Raw genomic sequence first — 26,262 nt, 5'->3', positions numbered from 1 at the left:
TCAATAAGAAACAACCAACAGTGGCATTGTCTTCTACCGAGGCTGAGTACAAGGCAGCATGTTTTGCTGCATGTGAAGCACTGTGGCTGAGGAGGATCTTATGGCACATGGGAGTGCAAGAGGATGAGGCAACTGTGCTAGAGATTCAGTATCACTATGTGCGTGATTTGATTGAGGACAAGATAGTGGAATTGGTCTACTGTCCAACAGAGCAAAATGGAGCAGATATCTTCACCAAGGCACTCGGGAAGGATCAGCTTCAGGGTCATCTTCAGAGACTCGGCATTGGGCCGAGAAGGTAATTCACCTACTGGTGGACATTGAGGGGGGTGTTAGATATGCTCAATGCCCCACCCTCCTAGTAACCACCAGTGGTCCAAGGTGCTCAAGTTGTAAGGTCCCCATATGAGGAGAAGCCATGTGTGAGCCCGGGACACTGGATGGATCCTCACTTGCATGTCAGATGAGGTCTATCAATGAGACTGTTGATGGTAGAAAGGTGATTGTGTGGGAGCCCCTTATTCTTGTTGGGGCTTGGGGGCCAGCTGGCCTCCAGCTAGGGGGTCCCAGGGGGGGTGCAGAACACCCTAATCTTCTTTCATTCATTTATATATATGTGTTTGAGTATTGTACATAACTGGGGTAAAGGCACAGTGACCTTTAACCTCCACAGTGATCGTAGCACGACACACGAGACATCGAGGTGATACATAGATCACTCTGGGGGACCTCCCGTCATTGTTTAGACTCCGGATATGTCCCACGATTCACGGTGGCTCTGGTCTTGCATCGAGCCTTCTCCAAGAGACCGAGACGCATGACATCTCGTGATGGGGACGTCAGCGTCCCATCACCGGCTATGCACCAACCATGGTGACATGACATACGGAGGATTCCGCTCCGCTCCAGTCTTTTTTCTTTTCATTGTCACACTCAGATGTATTTGATTATGTATGATCAGACTTAGGACTCAGCACAGGTGATGATGCTCGTTTTAGTAGCTTCACCCTTACTGTGATTTGTATCAGGTTTTCTTTTAGTCTCACAGACCCATCGGTCTTCCGAAGACTCTAATAAAATTTCTTTCTTTTCTTTCTTTCTTTCTCCCTCTAAATCTGAGTCGGACTTCTTGTTTTTCTGATCCGTCTGCTTCTTTCTACAATCCTTCGCAAAATGGCCTGACGTGTCACAATAGAAACCTTTTTTCTTTTGCTTCTTTTTCTTGGCAGTGTCCTCGTCATCTAGAGAGTTATCCTTGGTTTTACCACCGTTAGGCTTGCGCTTTCCTTTACCAGCCTTGTCGTTGTCGTCGTCGTTGTAGACCTTCTCCTTAGCTTCTTCCTGGAGTAGTAATGGACCCAATTCCTCAAACGTCAAAGGTTTCCTCTGTCCTGCTGTCTTAGTCGTAATGAAGCTTTTGAAACTCTGAGGTAGCCTTCTTCGTTAAATTACACGGCGCAGGAGAATAGAAACTAAACAAAGAATAGAGAGTACACAGCAAATTGAAGAGGAACAAACTTTTTCTTCAATACTGATGTAGTACAGATGATGGTTCCGTCCACCTGTGCGCTCCAACAGTGGAGCTTGGATGGCGATCTAGACAGATACTAGGTGAAGAGCTACTAGCTGGAAGATCTGATTTGATTTGAACTGATGTGATACAATGGATTGGGAAGGTCGCCTCTTTATAGCTATGAGGGCAGTAGTCGGATCAACGTAGTCGGTGGAGTCGGCTAATCAACCTAGTCAGTGGAGCCGACCAGTCAACCTAGCCGACTAGTCGTCCATGGAATATTCAGGGATATTTCCTATACTGTCGCCTCGGGGGCTCCCGTCCCCGAACTCCCACCAAGAGGCCACTGGCGGGTGATCTAGCTGAGCGTGCGTGAATGGCTGAAAGCTCAGCAACTCTGTGGGAGAAAGGAGAAGCTCTCTGGGAAGCTTTGTGGAGACTTTACTTGCATCCGAGTGTGCAGAGACCTTGGAGGAATCTTTGGAAAAGTCACTTTGATTTTGCGAAGTGGTTTTGAGAGCCTGTAAAGTGTTTTCAAAGAAAAAGTCATTTTTTAAGCTTTTCCCTGTTCCATTTAACGACAGAGACTCCGTATTAACTTGTAGAGGCAATCATTGCTTGCTTTTGGTGTCCACTTCACTTCAAGAGCTTGGAAACACCTTCATTCTTGAATCTGGGATCATTTCATTGGATTTCTGACTCACTATGTCAGTTCCTACGTTTTTCTGCCTGGGTGTTCGAACTTAAGTTTGGAGCAACCATTTGCAGATCTGTCAGTTCCGGTGGACTCAAGAGGTCCTAAAACTTCTATGTTGCTCATCATTCGCACTCCGGTGGAGTTTACAAATAGTTCTGTTTCCAAAAACGTTTTTCAGTCCGTGCGTTGGACTCTGTGATTGAGACCACAGTTTCCAAAACCGTTTGTCCCATTGCGTTCTAGACGCCCAAAAACCCCTACCTGTCAGCGCTTGCGCGATTCGGTGGAGTATTTTCAGAGTTATAGATCTCTGTGTATTGGATTTCGTCTCTCTATTATGCATTTTTCATTCTAAGGTTTTGAAACCTTAGATTTATGCCACATGGCAGTGGATAAGTGTTGACTCCCATTTCTCACTCATCGGTTGGGATTTTGGAGTTCCAGTAGAAGAGAGATATTTGCAGATTCTCTTACTGAGTCTAATTATGCAATGCGCCCATGTTTTGAGGCATCTTAGGTTCTATTTTTAGTAGCGCTCATTTCCGTGGGACCATGATTTCTTGAGCATACCTTACGCAGATCACTCTAGTTGCAGTTTGGGCCGTGTGCGCTCATTTGTGGTGTGCATTGGGTTGCAGTGGATGATTTATAGGCCATTTGGATGCATTGTGATCCTTATTGGATGCGCTGATAGGCCCAGATTGCCTTGTGGGATGCTGTTTTTTATGGACGCTTTGCACATGGATGCTATTTTATGCTGAGGGACAGCTTTGACACATTGCAAGTAATGCACTGATAGTGTTATGCTCTCTTGGATGAGATACTGGTAATGCATATGCCCATGGACGGTGTTTATGCTTGAGCCATTTAGCACTTATTGGCATTTTGGATTGCCATTGCAGTTGGCATTTTCTTTTGGGCCAGTTTTGCTCATATGGATGCATAGTACATGCACATGAGTCAGCTGTATCTTTTGATGCTTTGAGCTTTAAGTTTTTGTCATATTTCACTCTATTGTGGCATACACATTTGGGTGCACCTAGTATTTGGTGTGATTCTCTCTTGCAGGCACTAGCATTTGGGATTTTGCTTTATTTGCATCATGGCATCCTCTTTTAAGTTCCAGTCTGAAAAGGAGTTTTTCAACATTAAAAAGTTTGATGGGACAAACTTTTCTTTGTGAAAAGAACAAATAAGGGATGCGCTTATTCAAAAGAAGCTGATTAAACCCTTGGCAGGGATTGAAGCTAAGCCTGCAAATATGTCTGAGGATGATTGGAATGAGTTGGATGCATTGGCAAAGTCTACTATTAGACTTCATCTTGCAGAGTCAGTTTATTTCACAGTAGTAAATGAGCAGACTACGGAAGATTTGTGGAAGAAACTATGTGCCACTTATGAGAAGAAAACTGCCTCTAATAAAGTTAGTAAGAGTTTGGATGGTGGTATTCTTGAAGAGGCATGGATTGTCAAGAAGCCCTCTTACTCTCATTTGCGTATATTTGGGTGTGAGGCATATGCACATGTGCCAAAAGAGCTTCGAAAGAAGCTAGATCCTAAGTCTAGGAAATGCATCTTTGTGGGTTATGGTGAAAGTGGAGAGATGGGCTATCGTCTCTGGGATCCAGAAGCAAAGAAGATCATACGCAGCCATGACGTAGTCTTCAATGAGAAGAAGATGCAGAAGGCACCCATGAGGGATGTGGAAATGAGGAGAATCACTTTCCAAGATGTGAATCCACCTGCGTATGTTGATAGACAGCAAGCTGTGCATGCACCAAATGTGCAAGAAATGATACCACCAGGTACTCCCACATGTATACAATCAAGGGTAGATGATGGATCATCTATTGGTGGAAATGATGAGCCAAATGTGGCTGATATGCAGGTGGGACAGCAAGCTGAAATGCCCTTGAGAAGATCATCTAGAGTGTCTAGATCACCTGATAGGTTTGTTCCAGGGGTAGACTATGTGATGCTTACTGATTACGAGGAGCCTTCTTGCTACAAAGAGGCTATGATGCGCGAGGATCAACGCAAGTGGGAGTATGCTATGCAATCAGAGGCGAGTTCACTTATGAAGAATAAGACTTGGGACTTGGTTTCTTTGCCACATGGAAAGAAAGCATTGCCATGTAAATGGGTCTACAAGATGAAGGTCACAGGGGATGATGTGCCTAGGTGCAAGGCCCGTTTAGTCGCTAAAGGGTTCAAGTAAGAGAAGGTGTGGACTTTGATGAGATATTCTCTCCAATTGTGAAGATGACCACACTTAGATGCATGATTGGACTAGTGGCAGCAGAAGATATGGAGCTTATGCAGATGGATGTCAAGACAACTTTCTTGCATGGGAATCTGCATGAGGAAATTTCCATGGTGCAGCCGAAAGGCTTTGAAGAAAAGAGCAAAGAGCATTTAGTTTGCAAGCTGAAGAAGAGTCTCTATGGTCTTAAGCAAGCGCCTAGAGAATGGTATCAGAAGTTTGATGCTTTCATTCGGTCCCAGGGTTTTAGAATGAGTGAAATTGATCACTGCCTCTACACTAAAAGGGCTAAGGATAATAGCCTGATAATCCTGGCACTATATGTGGATGATATGCTATTGGCTAGCAAGAATACTGATGAGCTAGATGCATTAAAGGCCAAGTTGCATGAGGCCTTTGATATGAAGGATTCGGGACTTGCAGGTCATATTCTTGGTATGCACATCACGCGTGATTGGAGTAGGAAACTCCTTTGGCTTTCACAGAAGGAGTATGTTACAAAAGTATTGCAGCGTTTCAATATGGAGGGGGGGAAGGCAGTAAGTACTCCATTGCCTCCATATGTCAAACTGAGTCATACAGATAGTCCCAAATCAGACGAGGAGAGGGCCATGATGGCCAAGGTTCCTTATGCATCAGCGGTTGGGAGTCTTATGGATGCTATGATAGCTACTAGACCAGACATTGCATTTGCAGTGGGAGTTATTAGCTTGTATATGGCTAATCCAGAAAAGAGGCATTGGGAAGCAGTTAAGTGCATCATGAGGTACATGAAGGGTACCAAGGAGATGTGCATCTGCTTTGGTAGAGGAGACATGCGTGTACTTGGGTACACAGATTCAGACTATGCAGGGCATGTGGATAGTAGGAGATCCACTTCCGGTTATGTGTTCATCTTTGCAGGTGGTGCAGTGTCGTGGATGTCTCGCGCACAGAAGTGTGTTGCTTTGTCTACACAGAGGCTGAGTATGTTGCAGCCACAGAGCAAGGAGGCTATATGGCTTGATCCGCTAGTGGGAGATTTGGGGATTCATACAGGTGTACCGACATTGCATAGTGATTCTATGATGTGCTATTCAGCTAGCACGGAATCCGGTCTTTCATGCAAAGAACAAACACATTGAGGTCAAGTACCATTTCATCAGGGAGGTACTTGAGGACAAGCCCATAGAGCTTATCAAGGTTCATACAGATGATAACCCTGCAGATATGCTGACGAAGAGTCTACCTAGTCAGCGGTTTGAGTATTGTCATGTATTGATGGGCATTGGATAGTATGCTCCCTGGTTGTTCTCCCTTAAAGGCACCCTTAAAGGCACATTGTCCTTTAAGTGGGAGGTTGTGGGGGTTAAAGGTCATTGTGCCTTTACCCCGGTTATGTACAATACTCAAACACATATATATAAATGAATGAAAGAAGATTAGGGTGTTCTACACCCACCAAAACTTGTGTGGCTCTCTGTTTCTCTCTCTCCCTCTTCCATTCTTGCTTCCGTTGAGAGCACTCTCAGTCGTCGGGTCGAGGTCTCTGTCACGTCTGCGGCTAGAGACTGGACAATCAATGTCACTCGATGGAAAGAACTCTGTGATTCTGCTCTGAGAGGTGTCTAATGGTGTGGCCAAGCCCCGTCGCCTGAGTAAGTACTCTCTGTGTCGAGCCCCCTCGTGAATGAAGGCCGCGAGGCATCTCTGATCTGGATAGGCAAGGAGCCTGAAAAGGAGCCCGGAGCCGTCTCTGAAGAGACAATAGTAGCGACCTCGGATCTCGTAGTACACTGGGCAAATGCTCCTCCGACTCAACCTCCTGACAGTTGCACAATATGCATATGCGATGCTCCCTAGGAATCCCCTCTACTCTGCCGCTCTCTATGCGGAGGCGGTGTGATGATACCCTAAACTGTTTGATAGATCCGTAGTGAGTGAGGCATATGAAGCTCAATATACCCCGGTGGTGTGATGAATCCCTCCTCCAAAATACGAAGTCAGTAATCTCTGTAGAAACTCAGCTTCACTGCAAGCTCCCTCGGCTCCAACGAGGCCCTAAAGGTGTGTAGCTGCATGAGATTCTCTCAAATGACCTGGTTGGTGTGTGGCCCGATCAAGATGGTGAGTGGGAGTACCGGAGGGGCATCTAAACTGTACTGAAAAGGAGGTATCCTATCGATGTGAAAGCCTAGTCTCACAAACCATCTGTGAGTCCGTGCATACCAGCATCGCTCGTCTCCCTCTGCTGCCAACCTCATGAAGGAATCGAGAGCCAACCATGGCAACCTCTGTCTCCATGATGTGCAGTCCCCATTTGATCTAACCCGGTGTAGATATGTGATGGTCTGAAAGGCTACATCTAGCTAGAGTGGAGAAGCACCAAACTCGACCTGAATGATGTGATGTTGTACAGATGGTTTCCCCAGATCATCCGTGAGAGCATGAGATGCAGGTACAAAAGATACGTTGTAGAACAGCCGTCACGTCTAAGTCTTAGATAGATAAAAAACACACAAGTACACCCGTGTCCACTTTATCTCTGACATGTCAAGCCCCCAACAAGGGTTGCCATACATACCGGCTGGTCAGACCGAGTCGTCGAAGAGAAGAGCCTTGGTCTGAGGGTCCTAGAAGTGGAAGTGGAAGCATTGTCTCTCTAGCCGAGCCAGTAAGGCGTATCCCCTACTCAGTTTGGCCTGCATCGTTGGTCTCATCGTGAAGATCGGGCTGGAGAAGATGACCCCAAAGTAAGTGTATGAGGATACAATCTCAACTGGTGACCCACCGAAACTGAACTGCTTCCATTGCATGTTTACTCGAGAGGTGTTAAAGATCATGACCTTGGTCTTGCCAAGATTGATCTCCAAATCATGGGATAAACAAAAAGCCTACAGTGCATCCAGGTGTTGCTGGAGCCCCTCAGGTGTGGACAACAAGAGTGCCACATCATCTGCATAAAGAGGAATCATGATGATGATCCCAATAAGTAACCAACTGGTCTCTCCATAAGCCCCCATGAAAGTCTCAAGCTCATCGATGTAGAGGCCAAACAGAGTTGGTGATAAGGCACAACCCTGTTTAACCCCTATGGTACTCATGATCTCTTCTGTCCAGCATGTGCCTGTCCGAACTCGGCCTGAGACTCTCATAAAGAGCCATGACTGCCCAGATGATCTCTTGATCAAATCCCAGTGTCTATAGGCGTGTGATGAGACGAGCTCGAGGTACTATGTCAAAGGCTTTGCGAAAATCCACAAAGCAACAATACACCCTCTCCTTCCGTGATCTGGCCTCCTCAATGACACTCCTGAGTGTGAGTATGTGATCCATAGTCCCATGGTCTCGCCTGAAACCAGCCTGACCCTCTGCTCTGAGCCCTCTCATCTCTGCGAACAGTCTGACCGACACATCCAATACTACTGCATAGATCTTGGACATCACATGTCCAATCATGATAGTCCTGTAATTACTCGGGTCCATGGGATCCCCTGCCTTGTGGATGGGGGTGATGGTGTTGAGTGTCCAAGTGTGAGGGAAGCCAAGGCAAACAGCGTCATTGAATAGCTTTGCTAGGATCGGGGCTAACATGTTGATCCCATATGCGATAAACTCAGTGCACAGCCCCTCGTGATCCTTAGCTCGGCCATTGTGCAGTTTCAATGTCGCGTCCTTGACTCCCCCTCTAGTGAACAACGTGCAAGTGGTGGGGCGAGGTGTGTATGAGATCTGGAGTAGGTTGGTGTGGGACATCATAAAGATGGCGTGCATACGTGTGCCAAACTCTCCTGTCGGTGGGGGGTGATGGAGACCTACACTCAAGGAATCTCTGCCAAAAATCCTTGATGTACAAGATGTTCAGCAGCTCCTCATTTCGACGAAGAAATGCCTGCTTCTTTCGACGTACGAGACGTCGGTACTTGCGTACCGTGCTTGGTGTGTTCAGGAGGTGACATCTAGTTTCAAGTCGGAGTTGTCGATGATAAGACTTGCACTCTGCATCGTACCAGTTGTTGCAGGGTACAGAACCAAGAGGTGGTGGTCTAGTGGACCATGTGGTGTGGGGAAAGATTTAGAGGACAGCCTCGTGGAGTGTGCGACTAATCAAGGCAACACGGTCCTCTATGAGTGGTATGTGATCGATGTAGGTTAGGAGTCTGTTTAGGCGTCCAGAGTAGGCAAGAGAGAGGCTATGATCAAAGTGTATGTCATGGTAGGTGTCGTACTTCCTATGTGGTGCGTGTGGTGTGGCTAAGCGTGGGATGGCGATAGTGAAGAATAGGTATGTGTGATCAGCTCCTGGAGGGAGTGGTGCTACGGTGAAGTCGGTGATACATGAGGTGAAGGTAGGGGATCCCATGATGTAATCTACTACACTAGTGCCCCCCCCCCCCCCCCCGCGCGTGTGGAAAGCAAGTAAAACCACCTAAGGAGGGCCATAGATCAAGCCCATTGTAGATGATGAGATCATGCATCCTGCCCACATCAAGGAGCGCGTGTCCATATGGTGTAACGGGCCCGTGTCGGTCCAATGAGATCCTGGTCATACCTGCTCCGTCTAGGTCCATGTCTGGTAGCACGATAGAGTCATCTTGAAAGTCCAAGAGTGGTGCCTAGCGCGTGCTCATCCTAGCGTTAAAGTCCCCAACAAGGAGAACTTCCCCGCAGGCAGAAAGGTCTGGGATATCCTGATGTAAGGGTGCATATGGCGATGTCTCATCCTGCTCTCGTGCCACTTTGGCAAAGTGGGATGTGTCTGGCGGGAAATAGCATATTGCTATGAAAAGGTCAAGAGTGGTTCTGCATCGGATCCGGATCCACATGGATCGGGAGTGTGCGTCCTTCGTCTCAGTGGAGATGGCTCCAACGAGGGAAGACCTGTACAATACTGCGACCCCGCCTAATCCTCAAACTCCTCCTGTATCCCTCGTCTCTTCCCTGAAGACCAACTCCCATGTGTAGCCATTGACTATCGGTAGTGGACGCTCTGGGCTCTGGTGTGTCTCCGTGTAAAAGACTATGTCACATCTTGTGTAAGATTCTGAGAAGTTCCCTGGGTTTGACCATAAGGTACCATTACAGTTCCAAATGGTGCAGGCTAGGGTCTCGGAAACCTGAGTCTCATAGGCCCCATCCCCTAGGGGGTACGGATGGGAGTCCAACGGGTGCCGATCAACAACCTACCATCTCGAACCACGGCCCATTTTCCCTCCTTGCGGGCAACATCCCGCTGCTGGAGAAGAACTTATCGCTCCTCAATCTATAGTGGTGTCAAATCCTCATCCATGGACAGGGTGGGATGCTCTCGTAGAGTGGCTCGACGTTGGAGTGTCTCTAGTCGAGCATGTGAATCTCTGAAGCGAATGACTAGGGGCTGCTCTCGGTTGGGGTCTCTCCCAACACGCCATGCTCCCTCTATGCCATGGTCGAGGATCCCCATGGTGGTGGTCACAAAGGTGATCGCCTCCTCCATGGGCGTCGTAGTGGTGCTGGTGCTGTCTCGCGTGATCCCTCGTATCCGGATGTTGAGGGCTTTCAAAGCCCTCTGCTGCTGCTCCTGTATGGCGGCTGAACAGTTGCCTTTGCGAGCTCCTGTTTCGCCACATCCACCCATCTAGTCATCTCTGCTATAGCCAACTGTATCGTGACTATCTATGCCTCCATCTCTGTGACTCGGATCCCTCCTGGCACTGCTCTTAGGGTCCCAAGCTCCTCTCGAAGCTATGTGATGTCGTGTCTGAGCCCCTGGATAAGGGTGCCCTGCTCGTGTATAATGCGAGCATGCTCCTGGGTATATCGGGCCCGCTCCTGAGTGTAATGTGTCAGCTCTGCCTGACGGGCCTGGATGCTGTGTATCTCAGCCAATAGGGAGTCCCAAGCATCTTGTGGGGGCCTAAGATATCCTAGTCCAGGTGGGAATTGGATCTCGAGAGGGGTTGAATGAAGGTGGCTTGCTCAGGTTGTACTCAGGGTGGGGACAGCGTGATCTGGGCGGGGGAGTGGTATGTAGGAGTAGCGAGGCCGGACAAGGTGATGAATGGTGGCTGACTAAGAGGTAGAGGGGATACGAGGGAAAAGTACTATGGAGCCATGGCCGGTGGGGCTAGTGATGGGGCTACTGGAGAGGAGACCTGTGATGATGATGCAAGAGAGGGGGAGGAGAGAGGTGGCGTAGATGATGAGGCGGATGATGGTGGTGAAATAGTGGTGGTAACCATAGAGATCGAGGATGTGGTGAGCGGCATGGGCTTCAAGTGGGCCCCTTTCTTCTGGGCCGCGGTGCTGTCCACTGTCAAACCGCTCCGGTTGCTGCGTTTGTTAAAGTCCTCCAGGCTGAGTTGCTTTTGTGTTTTCCCCTTGTCACCGTTCCCCTTCCCCATCTCCTCGCGTATGTAAATTTGGACCGAAGGGTCTACCGCCTAGTCCCATGTCCTCATCCCCCTTTGCCATTCATTATGGGGGAGGCGGCAGCGGGCAAAGGAGGGGTTGCAGGAGGGCGGATGCAGGCGGATGGGGCAAAACAGGAGCAGCACGGGAGGGGCAGCGAGAGGGCAGGACGGAGGGGCTTGTAACTGGGACACATGCTCAGCAAATTGCAGATTTTAAAATTCATTTGCAGCAGACATTTGCTATGTCTGATCTTGCTCTTCTGCACTACTATCTGGGCATTCAATTTGCTAGCAGTGAGGGGCGCATTTTGATGTCACAATCCAAGTACATTGGACAGCTTTTGCAGCGTTTTCAGTTTGAGGATTGCAAGCCAGTATCCACACCATTAGAGACTGGTTTTCACTTCTCTTCTGAGGATGGTAGCGGTACATGTGATGTCACTCTCTATCAGCAGGCAGTTGGTTGTTTAATTTACCTATGCCATACGAGACCTGATCTATAGTATGTTGTCTCCCAGTTGAGCAGATATATGCACAGCCCATCTATGCACCATTGGCATGCCATGAAGTGTGTTTTCAGATATCTTAAAGGCACTCAACATTTAGGCCTTCTTTATGGGGCTGATACTTCACTTGTCATGCATGGATTCACTATTAGTGATTGGGCTGGTTGTTCTGACACTCGTGTGTCACATAGTGGCAACTATTTTATGCTTGGTACTTCATGTGTTTCTTGGTTCAGCAAGAAGCAGAGCACAGTTGCTACTTCTAGCTGTGAAGCTGAGTACAGAGCGGCTTTTACAGCTACAGTGGAGTGTGTTTGGCTTCGGAAGCTACTTGCAGATCTTTGTGCATGTCAAATTGCTCCTACCATCATCTTCACTGATAGTCAGAGTGCTTTGGCTCTCGCACAGTTGCTACCTCTAGCTGTGAAGCTGAGTACAGAGCGGCTTTTACAACTACAGTGGAGTGTGTTTGGCTTTGGAAGCTACTTGCAGATCTTTGTGCATGTCAGACTGCTCCTACTGTCATCGTCACTGATAGTCAAAGTGCTTTGGCTGTCGCACGGAATCCAGTTTTTACGAAGGCTGTACCTCGACCTAAGTTTGAGGCTTTTCAGCAAGCTTTAAACTTAGTACCTTTTGTAACTTGATCTGTTGTACTCTGTACAGTCATAGGTTGCTATATCCTGCAGGACGAACATGTGCAACCATGATACTAGCTATTTAGGTATCCTGAGCCATGTCCAGGATACTTCAGCCCATACCATGGAGGGGGGTTTATAGGCTATCTCATGGGCTATCCATAGATGCCACTTATACCATGAGCCTTGTAGGCCTAGTTATAGTCAGTTAGGACTATTGGTACAGTTAGTTTATGTACCATCTAGGTCAATTAGGACACTTAGTCCAGTTAGGGCAGTTAGCCCTAGGGTTTTGTTATGTTGGCTCTCCCTTGAGCCTCCACACTTCAATTTTGCAGCAATCTATTACAGCATCTCATTTTTCTCTATTGTGCTTCCATTTTTTAGCTTCCATTGCTTCCAACACCCAACAGGAGATACTAGAGCATCTGCATCGACCTGGTATTGGGCAAAGACAGGTCGGTGAGATGGGGTGTTGGAATATAAGACGTCACCTCCCCGTCTGTGAGCCCCCATATGAGGAGAGCATTGGGGGGGTGGACCTGGGTCTTGAGAGACTGACACATGGCCAGAGTATTGTCTGCCATGTGGGCAAGAATCAAAGAGAGGAGAGAAAGGTATCTGGAGAGACCAGCATGGCTGCAACAGATGGAACTTGTGGAAGGAAAAGATGGCAAGGACAGCAAGTCCTGGATCTGGCCTGGCAAGAGGTCAGTCAAGAGCAGCAGACATGGGGAGGGATTCCACACATAGAGGCACCTATGTGGAGGGCATTTGTGAGCAGATGGACAGCCTGCAAAACAGAGCCTACAGGTGGCGCAACCATGGAAGGAAGGAAGCGGCAGCACCTAGGTCGGCCATTGGCAGAGGCGGGTGGGACTGGTTGGAGCCAACCAACCAAGGTCTGGAGATGGGCTAACCAGGGGGGCTGGACCCTGCACTGAAATAAGGGCAGTTGCCCCGGTTTTATAGCACCAGTGGGGGATGGAGCTGGTGGGCCAGTCTAATCGGCCACATAGGCCAGCCCACAGCCCCATACATGGGGGTGATTGGAGGGAGCTAGCACACACTACAAGGAGTCCTGGGCCCCAATTAAATGCAGAGGGCACACAGCCCAGGGAGAGCTGCCCACAGCCCAAGATAAAGGGCTGGTCGGGGCAGGTTTTTGGAGGCTGAGTCGGCCACTATGAGGCAGGCCAGTCGGTCATTTCAAGGGGCCCTTGGGGCCTATAAAAGGGAGGCCTTGTTGGAATGGTCACCTCCCCATCTGTGAGCCCCCAAATGAGTGCATCGCAAGGGTGAACCATAGGTGGAATGGCCTGCCACATGGACAGCATCTTGGCTGTCATGTGGGCAAGAGACTCATGGTGGAGAAGGGGCACCTCATAGGGAAAGGGCTAAAGGGGCTGCCACATGGGCAGCACATGGGCTGCCATATGGGCAGCACAACAGCCTGGAAGAGGCGCAGCAAAGCGTGTGTAGGGGCTGCAAACAAGCCCTGAACATGGTGCCACATGGCAGGTGATATCAGCAAGGGTACAGCAACTGTACGGATCAGTACGGGCTGCTGCAGGGCAGTGTACGGAAGGTGTGCAGGGTGCGCCAGGGTCCGGACAAGGGCTGGGCAGAGGCGGATCAGTAGCAGCATGGAGTCGCACTGTTGCAGCAGGTATTGGACAGGTCTATGGCCTGCAAACAGGGCTGGCAGGTGGCAGGATAAGCAGTCCAAAAGGGCTGGGCCCTGCATGGAACAAAGGGCCAGCAAAAGGCCCTAAATAGGGCTGGATAGACAGCCAACCAGTCAACCATCTGGTCGGTTGGTTAGGGCTGTTACAGACGAGCCAGTCGGCCATATTAGGGCTGGCTGGTCGGTTGGTTCTGGATGGTCTTGTGCCCTATATAAGGAGGGCCTTTGTGCCCTCATACCTCATTCTGGACCAGCAGATTTACAGCAGACAGGGCTTCCTTGGGCCTTTTCCCAGGAGGTAAAGGAGACCTAAAGAAGGCTCCAGACTGAGCTAGTAAGTGCTACCTACTGAGGCTGAAATACAGGCAGTAAGGTAGAGAGAACCATTCTGGACAGAAAGTCTACAACACGGGGGCTTGAGTCTAGAGATATCCGGCAGAAAGGAGAAGGACCTTGTGGTAAGATTAGAGGACCACACCATTGGTATCTATCTCTTTTGTATTGTGTCCATAGCTTTGGACGGAAATATATTATTTTGGTGTCTTCAATATCTGGCTGGTTCATTGTCTATTGATGAGTCTGCACACCTATGTCATGCACATAAGTTTAAGAAGTTAGTGATTCCACACCCCACACCACACTGTGTGAGCTCCTGGGCAATTCTATCAGTCTTCTGCTGTGCGTACCCTCTGTTGGGTCATTTCTAACAGGCCTAGTGCCTCATTCACAGAATCCAGCAGCCAGCAGACTCAAAGCAGCAGGAGCAGCAGTGCACACTTCCTCAGGCCTACATCCAAGAGGCAGAGGAGTTCACAAGGGCAGCAGACTGAGCTCACAGAGGGCTGGGACCTTGGCTGTCTTCTACGGCAGCAAGGAGCTGAGGTCAAAGGACGGAGAGTCTACACACGCTCATGGTGGAGCACGTAGGCTCAAGTTCTAGAGATATCCGGCAGCAAATAGTAGAAGTATGTGGTGGTAAGATCAAAGGACCGCGCTCTGGTGGGACTCTGGATCTATCACTCTTTGTATTGTGTCCATAGTTTTGGACGGAAGTATATTCTTTTGGTAGCTTCTATATCTGGTTGGATCATTGTCTATTGATGGGTCTGCACATCTATTTGAAGCACATAAGTTTAAGAAAGTTGTGATTCCACACCCCATACACACTGTGTGAGCTCTTGGGCTATTCTATCATTCTTCCGCTATGCGTACCCTCCGTTGGTTGATTTCTAACACTATCTTGCTGCGCCAACGTTCCAACTCGTCTGCTCCAAGGTTTGCGGTGCCATCACCCAACCAACTTGTTGTGTCATCCCCACTGTTCGAGCACGTTTGCTCCAGGTTTCAGTTGCATTTCAGAACTGTGCCATCCAACGTCTACTCCACTGTTTGTCCAGCAACTGCTCCATTGACCATTGGCTCCAGATTTGCTTCAGCGTCTCCCAGAACTGCGCCATTTGTGCACCCTCTAGTCTAGCTGCTCCATTGACCATTGAACCACTTATGCTCCTATCTACCATCAATCTGCTTCAACGCACCTCTATTTCTGCTCATCATCCTGTGCGCTGTCCATCAGTTGTCTGCCCACCATACCCGCTTGCATGTTGCATTGTCATGCATCACATCATGTTACATCATCATCTTGCATCGTCGCGCATCAAAAAGGTGGCACCAGATGCAAATCCGGTTTTCAAACAAAAAGTCCAACTGTTTAATGCATAAACGCACATCAACACAATCTCTCCAAATGAAATTGGCACCTCACACAAATACAAAGGCAAGTTGCGCCATCTCCCAAATCAAAAAAATTAGGCAAAAATACCTCTTGGAAATCTCATTACCACACAATCTCTTTCACATTCATTGGCTTGCAATTGTGGATGATCCTTACGCCAATACGCTACATATTGGAGCAGTCAACCACTTCCGCAACCTCAATGAAAACTCTCCCCCCCACCCTCTCTCTCACACAACTCAATTGTGGTCCACCTTACCCCACCATGCTCTGTGCAAGAGCTATGGACTACAATCTTGATGCATGAAGCTCTCTCAAGCTATTTAAGAAAAAAAATAGGCGAGAAAGCCAATCGAAAATACCACCAGTAAATTTCAAAACACTAAATCATAATACCAGTGGTACAAAGACGAATACCCCAGTAATTTTAAAAATCCGCCGGTATTCTTGCTTGTACTACCAATATAAAGCATGTTACCGCCAGTGTTAAGAATATTACCACCACTATATTTATCCAACTCACCAGTGATTTTTCCAGGTTGCAAACGTGATAACATTATTTTCATACAACTTTGGAACAAAAATGGCAATCATGAATGACATGTTAAGGAAAACGTGAAAATGTGGACAAAATCCATGTTACTGCTAGAAGCATTTTGCCCCATTCTGACCTGACGAAACATGTTTTTTGGTTACTATGCATGTTTCTTCTCTCTCTCTTTCTCCTTCACATCCTCTATCTTCCTCTTTTGAGCTTCCCTCTTCCAGCCAATCTCTCCATCCATAACATGCCTCCCCATGTACCATAATTTGACTACTACATTTTTTTATGTTGCTGGGCTGTTGGTAGGAGAGGCTGTCATCATCTTTTTGCAACCATGCAAGTGAATTGATTGGGACAAAATATGCAACCAATAAAGAACCGATAGAGCATTGTCACACCTATAACTGAAGATCGATAGCCAAGACGAGAAGGGCCATCACTGTAGAAAGAACAAAGAATTATTAGCACTGAAGCCAAACAACAAGTTGGAAAAAGAAAAGGCCACTGAGGGCATTAGGGAGGCCAATCAGAGGTTCTGATTAGCACAATATGGGCAGGGGCAGAACTCGGACTGCAACCTTCCTTATTCAACAAGAAGGCCAGGAACCAGCCAAAGAAGTACCATTGTCTCAAACAAAGAAACATGAAAATTAAGGAGAAGCAGAAATTTGGTGCATTCAAGCAAGGAATGATTACATGCAGTAATTTCACTGAAGCAACAACGCCAAGCACCAAAGAGCTCAACAAAAGCTTCATGAAAGTTCGTAAGAGACAGTGCGCTTTGGAAAGTAAGAGCCAAAGTGAAGAACCTTATAGTGGATAGAGGGGGAGACTTCATTGCAAAGGCATAAGGGAAGGCTGCAGGGAACAATGACATGGCCTTCAAGGAGATGTGCTGCTCTGAAGTGTTCAAAAGGCCACTCTAAAGGTTCTCAGGTGCATGAGACTTTAAAATTCATGCAGTCGACCAAGTTGAAGACTAGCCCCAAGAGCTTGGCGCTAGACAATCGACCACTACATTATGCTACTGGTCAAATATGGGACCTAAAACATGTCCCTGTAACACTGGATCCTCTGAGATTAAAGACAAGTACTAACAAAGGTTACTATTTAAAGAGTCCAAGTCTATGAGAGCCAAGAATTGAATGAAGCACAAGAAATTTTTTTGGTAAAATCAGGAAATGGATTAAAAACTTGGTCCAAGCTCAACACTGTCCGTTTTAGAGCTATGGTTGGAAGATAAAACGCCGAGAACTATTGTGTTTATCAAGACCAGAGAGTGGGATGTAAGATTTGTTGGATTCATGCAATGGTTACAGTACCAGGCTCGGAAGAGCCCTATTTAGACATACTGCTCCGCTTTCACCTTTCTAAACTCTATGGGCGTACAGGTTCGGCTTCCTTAGCAAAACAGCTGTAAAAATTCACTGCAGATCTAAGGGAACCCAGAAGGCATTAACCCGTTATACAGAGATTTGTGCTTAGCAAACAAGTAATTGCAAGAATATGAAATATGACAGCTCATAAATGAGCCCAAAAGGCATTAACCCATCATACAGAGATTTGTGCTTAGCAAAAAAGTAATTGCAAGAATATGACAACCCATAAATGAACACATCAGATTATCAATAAAAAATATAGCACCACTCATCCAGATCCTCTCAGCACTAAGATCAGCATTTACCATATAAGAGCTACTGACTTCCGAAATGTCCAGTGAAATGTCGTCTGGCTGAGACACAGCATCTTCAACCTGCAAAAAATTACAAATGTGAGGTCTCCAAGCCCGTATGCAACAAACCAGCAAATCCAAGAGGGTAAAAAGACGACTGCCTTGACTTTAAGAAAGCTCCTAGAGAAGTCAAGTGTCACCTCTTCCTTCTCACTTAAGCCCATTAGCCTCTCATCATCATCCCCAAGAGCACCACCTAGTCCACCATCATCCTCTTCATCTAGGCCACCAAGCTCAACCTCCTGGCTAACATCTCCACCAAAAAAAGCATATTGTGCAGCATCAAACCTTTCATCATCTGCACCAACGTTTAATAATATCAACCTAAATCCAGAATCTTCTTTTTTTTTAGAGCAAGACGTTCATGAATTAGCCAGTAGTCAAAGTGAAGAGTCCTGACCAACCTATGGAACTCTTCAAATCTAACAATAAAGAATTGTGTGATTCCCACTCAATGCCTCAACCTTAGAGCTTTACAGACTCTTCTTGATGAGCAGGTTTTTGATCCACTCAGATGCATGATGCACTCTTACATGAGCATTTGCTCTTGGGGCTTTCGCCTATTTAATAAAAGTATTTCCATTGAAACAAATTGATATAACCTTGCATATGACAAAAACATATAAGCAAACAAATACAGTATGGTCCATACAAACCATCAGATCATTTTCTATGACAAGGAATGCTTTCCATGCGATGCACAAGACAGCATTACCCTACACAAGTGCAAGAATGCGATATAGTCTAACAGCGGCAAGATATTTCATATGTTATCATGTGAACGAGAACAACCTGACATTCCAATCTGAGTACACAATTCTAATCCACCAGTCTCCAGGTTAACATTTCATCCTTGTGCAAATCAGGGCAAATACACTCAACAGAATTGCCTAATGATCCCATTCTTTTAGGACAAATGCAAAGCTCTAACAGCATTACCAGCTCCTTTTTCTTCCCTTTTACTCCCGTAAGCACACATAGCATAGCATAGCAGTCATCTACTCTGAAATCATTACCAGCTCCTTCTGTTTCCCTCCTCCTCCCACAAAAGCAGAACAACACACCGCAATCAAGTAATATGGCCAATCAGAACTGATATTTGCACGTCAAAATTAAAGTTCTCTTCATACGTGCACTACCTAACTCCTGTATCCGTACTTGATCAGTGGATGGTTCCATTCAAACCTTCCCCTTCCATGAAAAGCCACATCCTAAAAGCCTACAGAGAAATGTACAACTTACATGGCAACTCCCAGTAGCAGCCTTGACAAATAAAGTACAGTACCAAGTAACCGGTAAGAGGGATTTTTATTTCTTCACTTTGTCTTGACAATGAAGTAGCACATAAATGGTTAAGACATTCATCAGCGAACAGCATGTAGACTTATAAGTGCTGACTACAAGCAGGTTACAAAAGAACCAATGCTCCATCATGGGTTTTATGCCGCCGCAGCCCCATACACCACTGGGTCCGTTGACTTGACTCCACCAGCATCTAGAGGATCATGGCATTGGGCCGCACTACAGCTTCCATCCTCTCCATGGGCTCAAGCATTTTGTACTAGTGTTTTTATGTTTGTGTTGCACTTGTTTTGGTGTAGATGCCCGCTTGGAGGCTCCACCCATTGGGGGGGGGGGGGGCGTGCTCAGGCTTGAGTTAGCACTTGCCCTCTCTTTAATTGTCCAATTGGGACCTCTCACTCGGATTTCTCAATATGTTCACACGATGCTACAGATTTGTAATTCATTTGCTTCTGAATTGCTAGGTCGATACTCTCTGCTTTGAGAGCATACCCATGCGGACATACAAATACACATTGACAATCAAACCCAATCTTGCAATGGGATACAATCTCACACTCAACAAAATGCTTATAGCTCACAAGGTGCAAAAAAATGATTGTTCAATGAGGAATTGACACCCAAATGTAGTATGGGCTAATTTAAACTCACCCGATTCTCCAGGAATTGGCAGGATATTGGGATCCATGGTTTGCACAAGAATCTTCTACCTGCAGACAGCCCCCAAAAGGTAGACAATAACTTAAATTAGAAAGGTCCTTTGATGGGAAAAGAACCAACTAAATCTACAACATGATGAAGCCGGGATGGAAGGGGGAGTTCGGGGGCCGGGATGGAAGGGGGAGTTCGGGGCGGGTGGAGGTCAGGAAAAGTGTAATTCTTATTCAAAATAGTAAAGAAGGCACCCAACCTGGAAAAGTGATTATGTGGATGGCTCTGGACTCTAGAACCTGCACATCTAGGCTGCAGTCCAAGTAGGAACAGTCCAACCTCTTCTGAAGTCTTGATGGCACAGTACCAAGAGGTAATACTAGAAGCAATCATTAATTCACAGGTGTCAGACCATGCAGCAGCATACATTGAATAGTGATGTCAGTCAATGCTAAAGAGTCGTGCACATCTTCTAAAAACCAGGCTCGGCCTAAAATAAAAGTAGTTCAGGCCTCTGTTCAAAGTCAAAAACTGCTGAAGCAGAGGGAGAAGTGTAGACCGGCATGCAAATACTACCTGATGTTACTACAACAATGATGGACAGCCAGCCCAGTGGTGTAGTTTGATGCAGTATAGAGCTTATTTCAGCCAGTAGCACACCCCGAATTGTATACAAATCTCTGTCTGCACCACCCGTGGCAGGATTCATAAAAGCTAGCTTCCAAATGGACATAGAGCAAAGCATGAAAACAAATCTGGCGCTTGAAAGGCAGACCATGATCCTGACCTCTCTCAATCTTGCTGCTTGTTATACTACTGCTAACATTGACAACAGCTGTTGGCTTGACGGTGCCTCTTTCTGTGTACGGAATTCATCTCTGCACCAACAAATTGAATAGCAAAGCAGCACCTTAATCCAGATCTACGCACATAGACCACGCGCTAAAGTGGTGGAACCACGAAACCAAGCATCTTTTATGTAAGCATCAAGATTGCACTTCAATTTTAAAAGACCAGAATCAATATGAGAGATTGTGGTGGGACCGTCACAGTCCATGGTAGCACCTTTACCAACAGCAAAATTCACAACCCAAAGTAAAGCAAAGTTGCTGAAGCAAAAGAGAACTGTGAAAAAGCATACCAATATTACCTGAGGCTAGCACAACAACGAAGTCCTGCCAGCCAATTGTATGACAGAAAATAGATCTTATTTCAGAAGGAGCATGGCAAATTGTGTGTAGATTTTTTGTGTCTTCACAACCCGTGGCAATATTCATAAAAGCAAAGCTTCCAACTGAACTTACAATAAATCATGGAAGTGAGTTGGTAGTTGAAAAGCAGATCAAACTAAAGTCTTTTGGAACGATCAATCAGAAATAAATGGTTTTTCACAACCAAAATGAAGCAAACTGCTGTACCAGAGAGATCTCTGTAAAAAAGTATAGAAATATACCTGAGGTTAGCACAACAATGATGTACTGCAAACCAAATGATGGAGTGTGATGCAAGATATTATTTCAGCCAGTTGCACAGCTTAAGACTTTCTGTCTGCACAAACCATGGCAATTTCAGAAAAGCAAAGCTCCCCATTGGACTTGAAAACAAAACATGGAAAAAAATATGGTAGCTGGAAAGCTGATCGTCATTCTGACCGCTCAGATATCTTGTTATTACACTAGTGCTAACATTGATGACAGCTGCTGGCTTGATCATGCCTCTTTGTGTATGCTCTGACATCTCTAAACAGACCCTTGGATCAATCTAAATCTCCAAATACAAATTGAAAGCTTGCCTTTGACATTGCGGGGTCACACCACACAATTATCTGATTTTGTAAATATCGATGTGTGCTGACAAGTCCATTGGCATTCTTTGACCTGCAGACAAACAATACATGGGAAGGATAAATCAGTTCATCAATAAGAATGCCACGATATAAATGACCGTCCAAAAATGCTATAGAATGCCCTATCAACTGCCCTGCTGCTAACGTAGTCCAAAGACAACATGTGAGTGTGTGTTGCTTGTGTTCCCGAATCTTATGCATCTCTCTGCAGTACTACCACCAGAAACCAGAAGTTCCATGTTGATGAGGTAACCAAGGAATCGCTTTCACAAAAGCTGTATGCTCACTGAACCTTAGAATATTTTGAGTGCCTTGCTTGGCCTTGGCCAATACAAGAAGCTAGGACACTGCTTTCTCTTCAGAGGACGCTTCTACTGCCTCTTCAGAGACAGTTCTGGGATGTTATTTCGGTTTCTCTCCCATCCAAACCAGAGATGCTTGGCAGCTTTCATCCATGAGGCAGTCAAGCACCGCGAGCATCTACTTCGGTCTAGGAGAAAAGAGCAGACCACCTCCTTGATAGACCCTTCTCAGAGCTCGATCACACTACTACGAGGCCCTGACATGATCGAGATCCAGAGCCAGCGACACGACAGCTCAGACAAAGGGTTGACACATGGATTACACTTGGGGATATCCCCTCTCTATTCAAAGTCGGTGCTCGACCGACAAGGGTCATTATAGCCCTTGTTAGGCGCAGAGCTATGACCAAGAGAGGACGCAAGACCACGCCCATGAGCAGCCGACAACACTCTATTGCCAACTTCATGCTCCTGCTATCTCATCCACCTAGATGAACTGATAATGATGAGGATTAGGATGATGATGATGATGATGATGATGATGTATTGGCGTGTAGTCGATCACTCTGACATGACTATGTAGTACTTAGCACTAGCTTTTTGTACTATGCATTGGGGTGGATGCTCGTTTCGTAGCTCCACCCTCACAGTTTGTTTGTATCATGATTCTCACAATCTCATAGACCATCGGTCTTCCGAAGACTTTAATAAACTTTCTTTCTTTCATCCATCATAAATGCATGTGAAACTAATAAAGAGGTAAGGGATAAAGGAATCTACGGTCTCCTTGTATGAAGATTAAAACAATGAGATCACCACCTTTATGTTGGAGCCATGTAAAGTGACCTTTCTTACTTCTGACCTCGTCTATGGCATTGCACGCAAAGGGAGATCAGAGCAGCTGGTAATCTCGAACACGCAAATGGTTTGCATGCTTGGGACTCCATATGGACAGGCTACCACCATTTCAGTATAGCCTTGACCCATCCACTCCGCTCACCTATCACAAGGTGAACCAAGATAGCAAAGAGGACCTCCTACCGCTCCACACATACACGACCTACCTAGCACCCCATGAGCTTTTGGTAGAACTCAGCTTGTATTGAGATCATTGCCTACAGATCTCAAAACAGGGTTTGTCGAGCCCCCTAGTTATCCTCGGATCCATCTCCCATATGTTGAGAGTTCACGCTCAACATCATGTGATCATGTGTGCATAGCACCATCACGTGATCATATGTGCATAGCACTAACCTTATAGAGTGCTATAAAGGAAAGGGTTAGATCCCCTAACCCTAACCCTAACCCTAAAAGGATTTGTATATATTCTATTTTTTCAACTAAATCTAGTGTACAGTTAGTCATTTGTGGTGTGCTCTCTAGCTGTGCCCTCTCTCCTCATCTCCACTCTTCTCCTCTCCCCTCTTCATATTTTGTCATGGTATCAGAGCTCCCTTGCCTTCCACTGAGGCATTGTGATTCTTGAGAGTGCGAGAGAGATTGTGAGATTGAGAGTTCTCTTGAGTGTTCTCCGTGAGAGTCCACTTCCGGTGAGAGATCTTCATCCGTCCATTTGAGAGAAAATTTCCGTTCTTCTTAGGGAGACAAAGAGAGTGCTTTACTTGCGAGGTATTCTTCCCTTAACTGAGAGAGATATAGAGAGAGATATAGGGAGAAATTCTGCTGTGATAATGCATGAATAGAGTCTTGTTTGAGAGATAGAAAGCTTAATGCTGTTAGTGGAGATAGCCGCGCACCTCCTCGAGCCTTCAAAGCACTAATTCAGCAGTGGACTAGTCTTCAAAGCCCACGAGAGCTCTCCACAGCCAGCTACAATACCAACGCTCCAAACGTATCTCCGAAGGCCAACCTTTCTTTGAGCACCTTAGCCCATCAACGGCTTCACGGTAGCAAGCTCCAACCTTGCGACTCTGCTCTATTCCGGGACTGCAACGGCCAAGCTAACAACGAGCTTCTACCTCTATCGCCTATGAATAGACGCGACTCCAACATCTACCACAAGTCTCTTCACCGGCCGACCCTGCAGCCAGCGCATCTTCATGGGCTGCCACAGACCTCTCCAACTCCAAATCTATTGACGGATTTGCATACAGTGGAGTTGTGACCTGCTGTAGCTCCTACAAACCGGACTACCATTGAAGCACGCATCTCCAACCTCACGTCTGCCCGCCGACAGCAACGTAACTCCTCCACACAGCTAGGCTGCTCCATCCGTGGCTCCATGCTCTAGGCAGCTCCATGCAAGTGGCTCAACGCTCACGGCCCAACGACCTCTCCAACAGCACACACAGTGCTAGCTCCTCCAACAACGAAGGATCACCACACCACACTAGTCGAAAAGCTAGCGGACAGCGCCAGCACCAGCACCGACGACTCTCACAGGTCTTCTTCATCTCAGCAACAGTGCTCCTCCAGCAACCGCGGCCAGCAACCGCGGCTCTTGAGGCGCAGCCCAAGCTCCTTCCATGCCCGCGGACCAATGACTCTATCGACGGAATCTTCAAAGATTCTAGAGCATCTCTAAAGATTCCGGCTACCCACACCCGACACGTGGAGGATAAGGCATACACCCATTTACAACACGTGGCAACCCTATCCGAGGGTAAGCACTCAACTCAGGAGTGGTCAACAATTTGACACGTGGTAGATTATCTGCCACGTCAACAAGCACGCTTATCTACCACGTCACCATCCAGCTCAACTTGCCACGTCATCATCGACTGCCACATCATCATCGACTGCCACGTCACCATTGCCATGACATCAAGACACATCATCCTGTCACGTCATCAATGCCACATCATCACAGCCACATCATCATTGCCACGTCACCTTGCTAACATCATCTGTGCCACCTCAACTGTCCAGTTAGCACTGACCCCTCCTTGCAAACACAATTACCTCTTCACAATCACTGCATGTGACCACTTCTGCCACCTCAGCATAGGCTCCACTGGCACCCCTCTTGCTAGGCACAGTGCCACATCATCACTGAATGTGACTCACAGTGACACATCATCATTGAGCACCATTTGCACTCCTTTTGTCCCTCCACCTAGATCAAGTCGTATCTCTTGATCCAGAAAGAATTTGAGGGCGCTCCAAAAAGGAAAGTCGCTCGTTTTTTCGTGCTCTACGCACTCGTAACATCACGTGCACATTTCGATGCAAGTTACACTCACGTTTTAGCCTCGCCGACAAAACCACTTCCTTCACACACATTTGCCTCTACATCGACGCATCTGACCCAACACTTAAAAAGAACAAAAGAAAAGAAATTATTTGTTGTTCTTTCATCGATCTACGGTTGGTTTAGATCTAGATCAGAGTAGACTAGATCGCCATAGAGGGGACGCTTTGAATTTCCCCAAGTTGCCAATCTAAGCCATGCCCAAAATTCTCGACTAGTACTACCTACTCGGAGTCAGTCCATACGCTCACATACGGTTTCACATCATTACATTACCTGAAACCTTACATTCATCAGTTCAGTGAGCAGACTTCAGAGTTCAGAGGCATTGCAGATTGATTCAGTGGGCTAATAGCATTTGATTTCACACACACATGCCACCATTGTAAACCCTATTCGGCTATCTGACGGCATCGTGCACATCATTTCAGCCTTGTAAAGCCTCTTGGCTATTCCTGGCATCATTGCCACAAGCCTTGTAATACATATCAGATTTTATATGCTGCAGTTCTATCTTCACCGATGGTACAGAGATTTCACTTGGCATAGTCAGTGTACTTGCAGTTGATTCATACAGAGATTTTCACGACACCTAAGTACATTTCTTGCACCATGTCGACTAGCAACCTCAATCTAGAGGCATCTGCTAAGTTAGACAACTCCAATTACGGTACATGGAAATACCGAATGGAGACCATTCTTGTGCTTCAGGACAAATGGGAGTATGTCGATGGATCTACACCTAGACCATTGGCGGATCCAGCTACCAGTAGCTCTACTCCATCTGTTGTCACAGCAACAGCAACGAGATCTACATCTACACAAACAGTTTTCGCACCAGTAGCAGATCCTGCCATTGCCATAGCAGATCCTTTCTCGGGCAATGTGAAAGACAAGTATGCCTATCACCTGATCAAGCAGAATGTGCAAGATGTCATGCTAGGACAACTCAACACAGTCAAGACATCAAAAGAAGCATGGGATATGTTCGCAACTCTCTACGAGTCCAAGAACACATCTAGGATTCTCACCCTGAGAAACCAGATCAACCAGAATTTCCGCAACAGCAGTGAAACCGGTCATGCTTATGTACTCCGCATAAAAGACTACAACAATCAACTTGCAGCAGCAGGAGAGACTATGAACCCCGCAGAAATGGTTCAAGTAATCCTGAATGGACTAGGAGAGGGGGGATACGAGAATCTAGTCCAAAGTATTACCATCCGATGGCAAATTCCAACAATGGAAGAACTTCAATCAGTCC

At 46.7% G+C, this 26,262-nt stretch overlaps 1 protein-coding gene across 2 annotated transcripts in view; it reads right to left on the bottom strand.

The window, feature by feature from the left end:
- The window catches only part of LOC147904198 (protein PAT1 homolog), a 42,390-nt gene extending 21,201 nt beyond the window's left edge, over positions 1-21,189 (bottom strand). For both annotated transcript variants that reach the window (XM_087385271.1, XM_087385275.1), the window contains exons 1-8: positions 21,093-21,189; positions 20,790-20,933; positions 20,427-20,517; positions 20,216-20,323; positions 19,899-20,018; positions 19,640-19,698; positions 17,827-17,984; positions 17,639-17,707 (exon numbers count right to left, since the gene is read on the bottom strand). In XM_087385271.1, the coding sequence (XP_087241397.1) occupies positions 17,639-17,707; positions 17,827-17,984; positions 19,640-19,676 (264 nt within the window). In that variant the 5' untranslated portion in view covers positions 19,677-19,698; positions 19,899-20,018; positions 20,216-20,323; ... (1 more) ...; positions 20,790-20,933; positions 21,093-21,189. The remainder of the gene's footprint in view (positions 1-17,638; positions 17,708-17,826; positions 17,985-19,639; positions 19,699-19,898; positions 20,019-20,215; positions 20,324-20,426; positions 20,518-20,789; positions 20,934-21,092) is intronic.
- Between the last annotated feature and the right edge of the window lie 5,073 nt (positions 21,190-26,262).

Source organism: Dipteris shenzhenensis, chromosome 2 (genome assembly GCF_047967505.1).
Source record: "Dipteris shenzhenensis isolate YYH24624 ecotype China chromosome 2, Dip_SZ_1.0, whole genome shotgun sequence".
Lineage (NCBI taxonomy): Eukaryota > Viridiplantae > Streptophyta > Polypodiopsida > Gleicheniales > Dipteridaceae > Dipteris > Dipteris shenzhenensis.
Note: the sequence above shows the minus strand (reverse complement) of the source record. Positions and strands in the feature narration are given on the sequence as shown.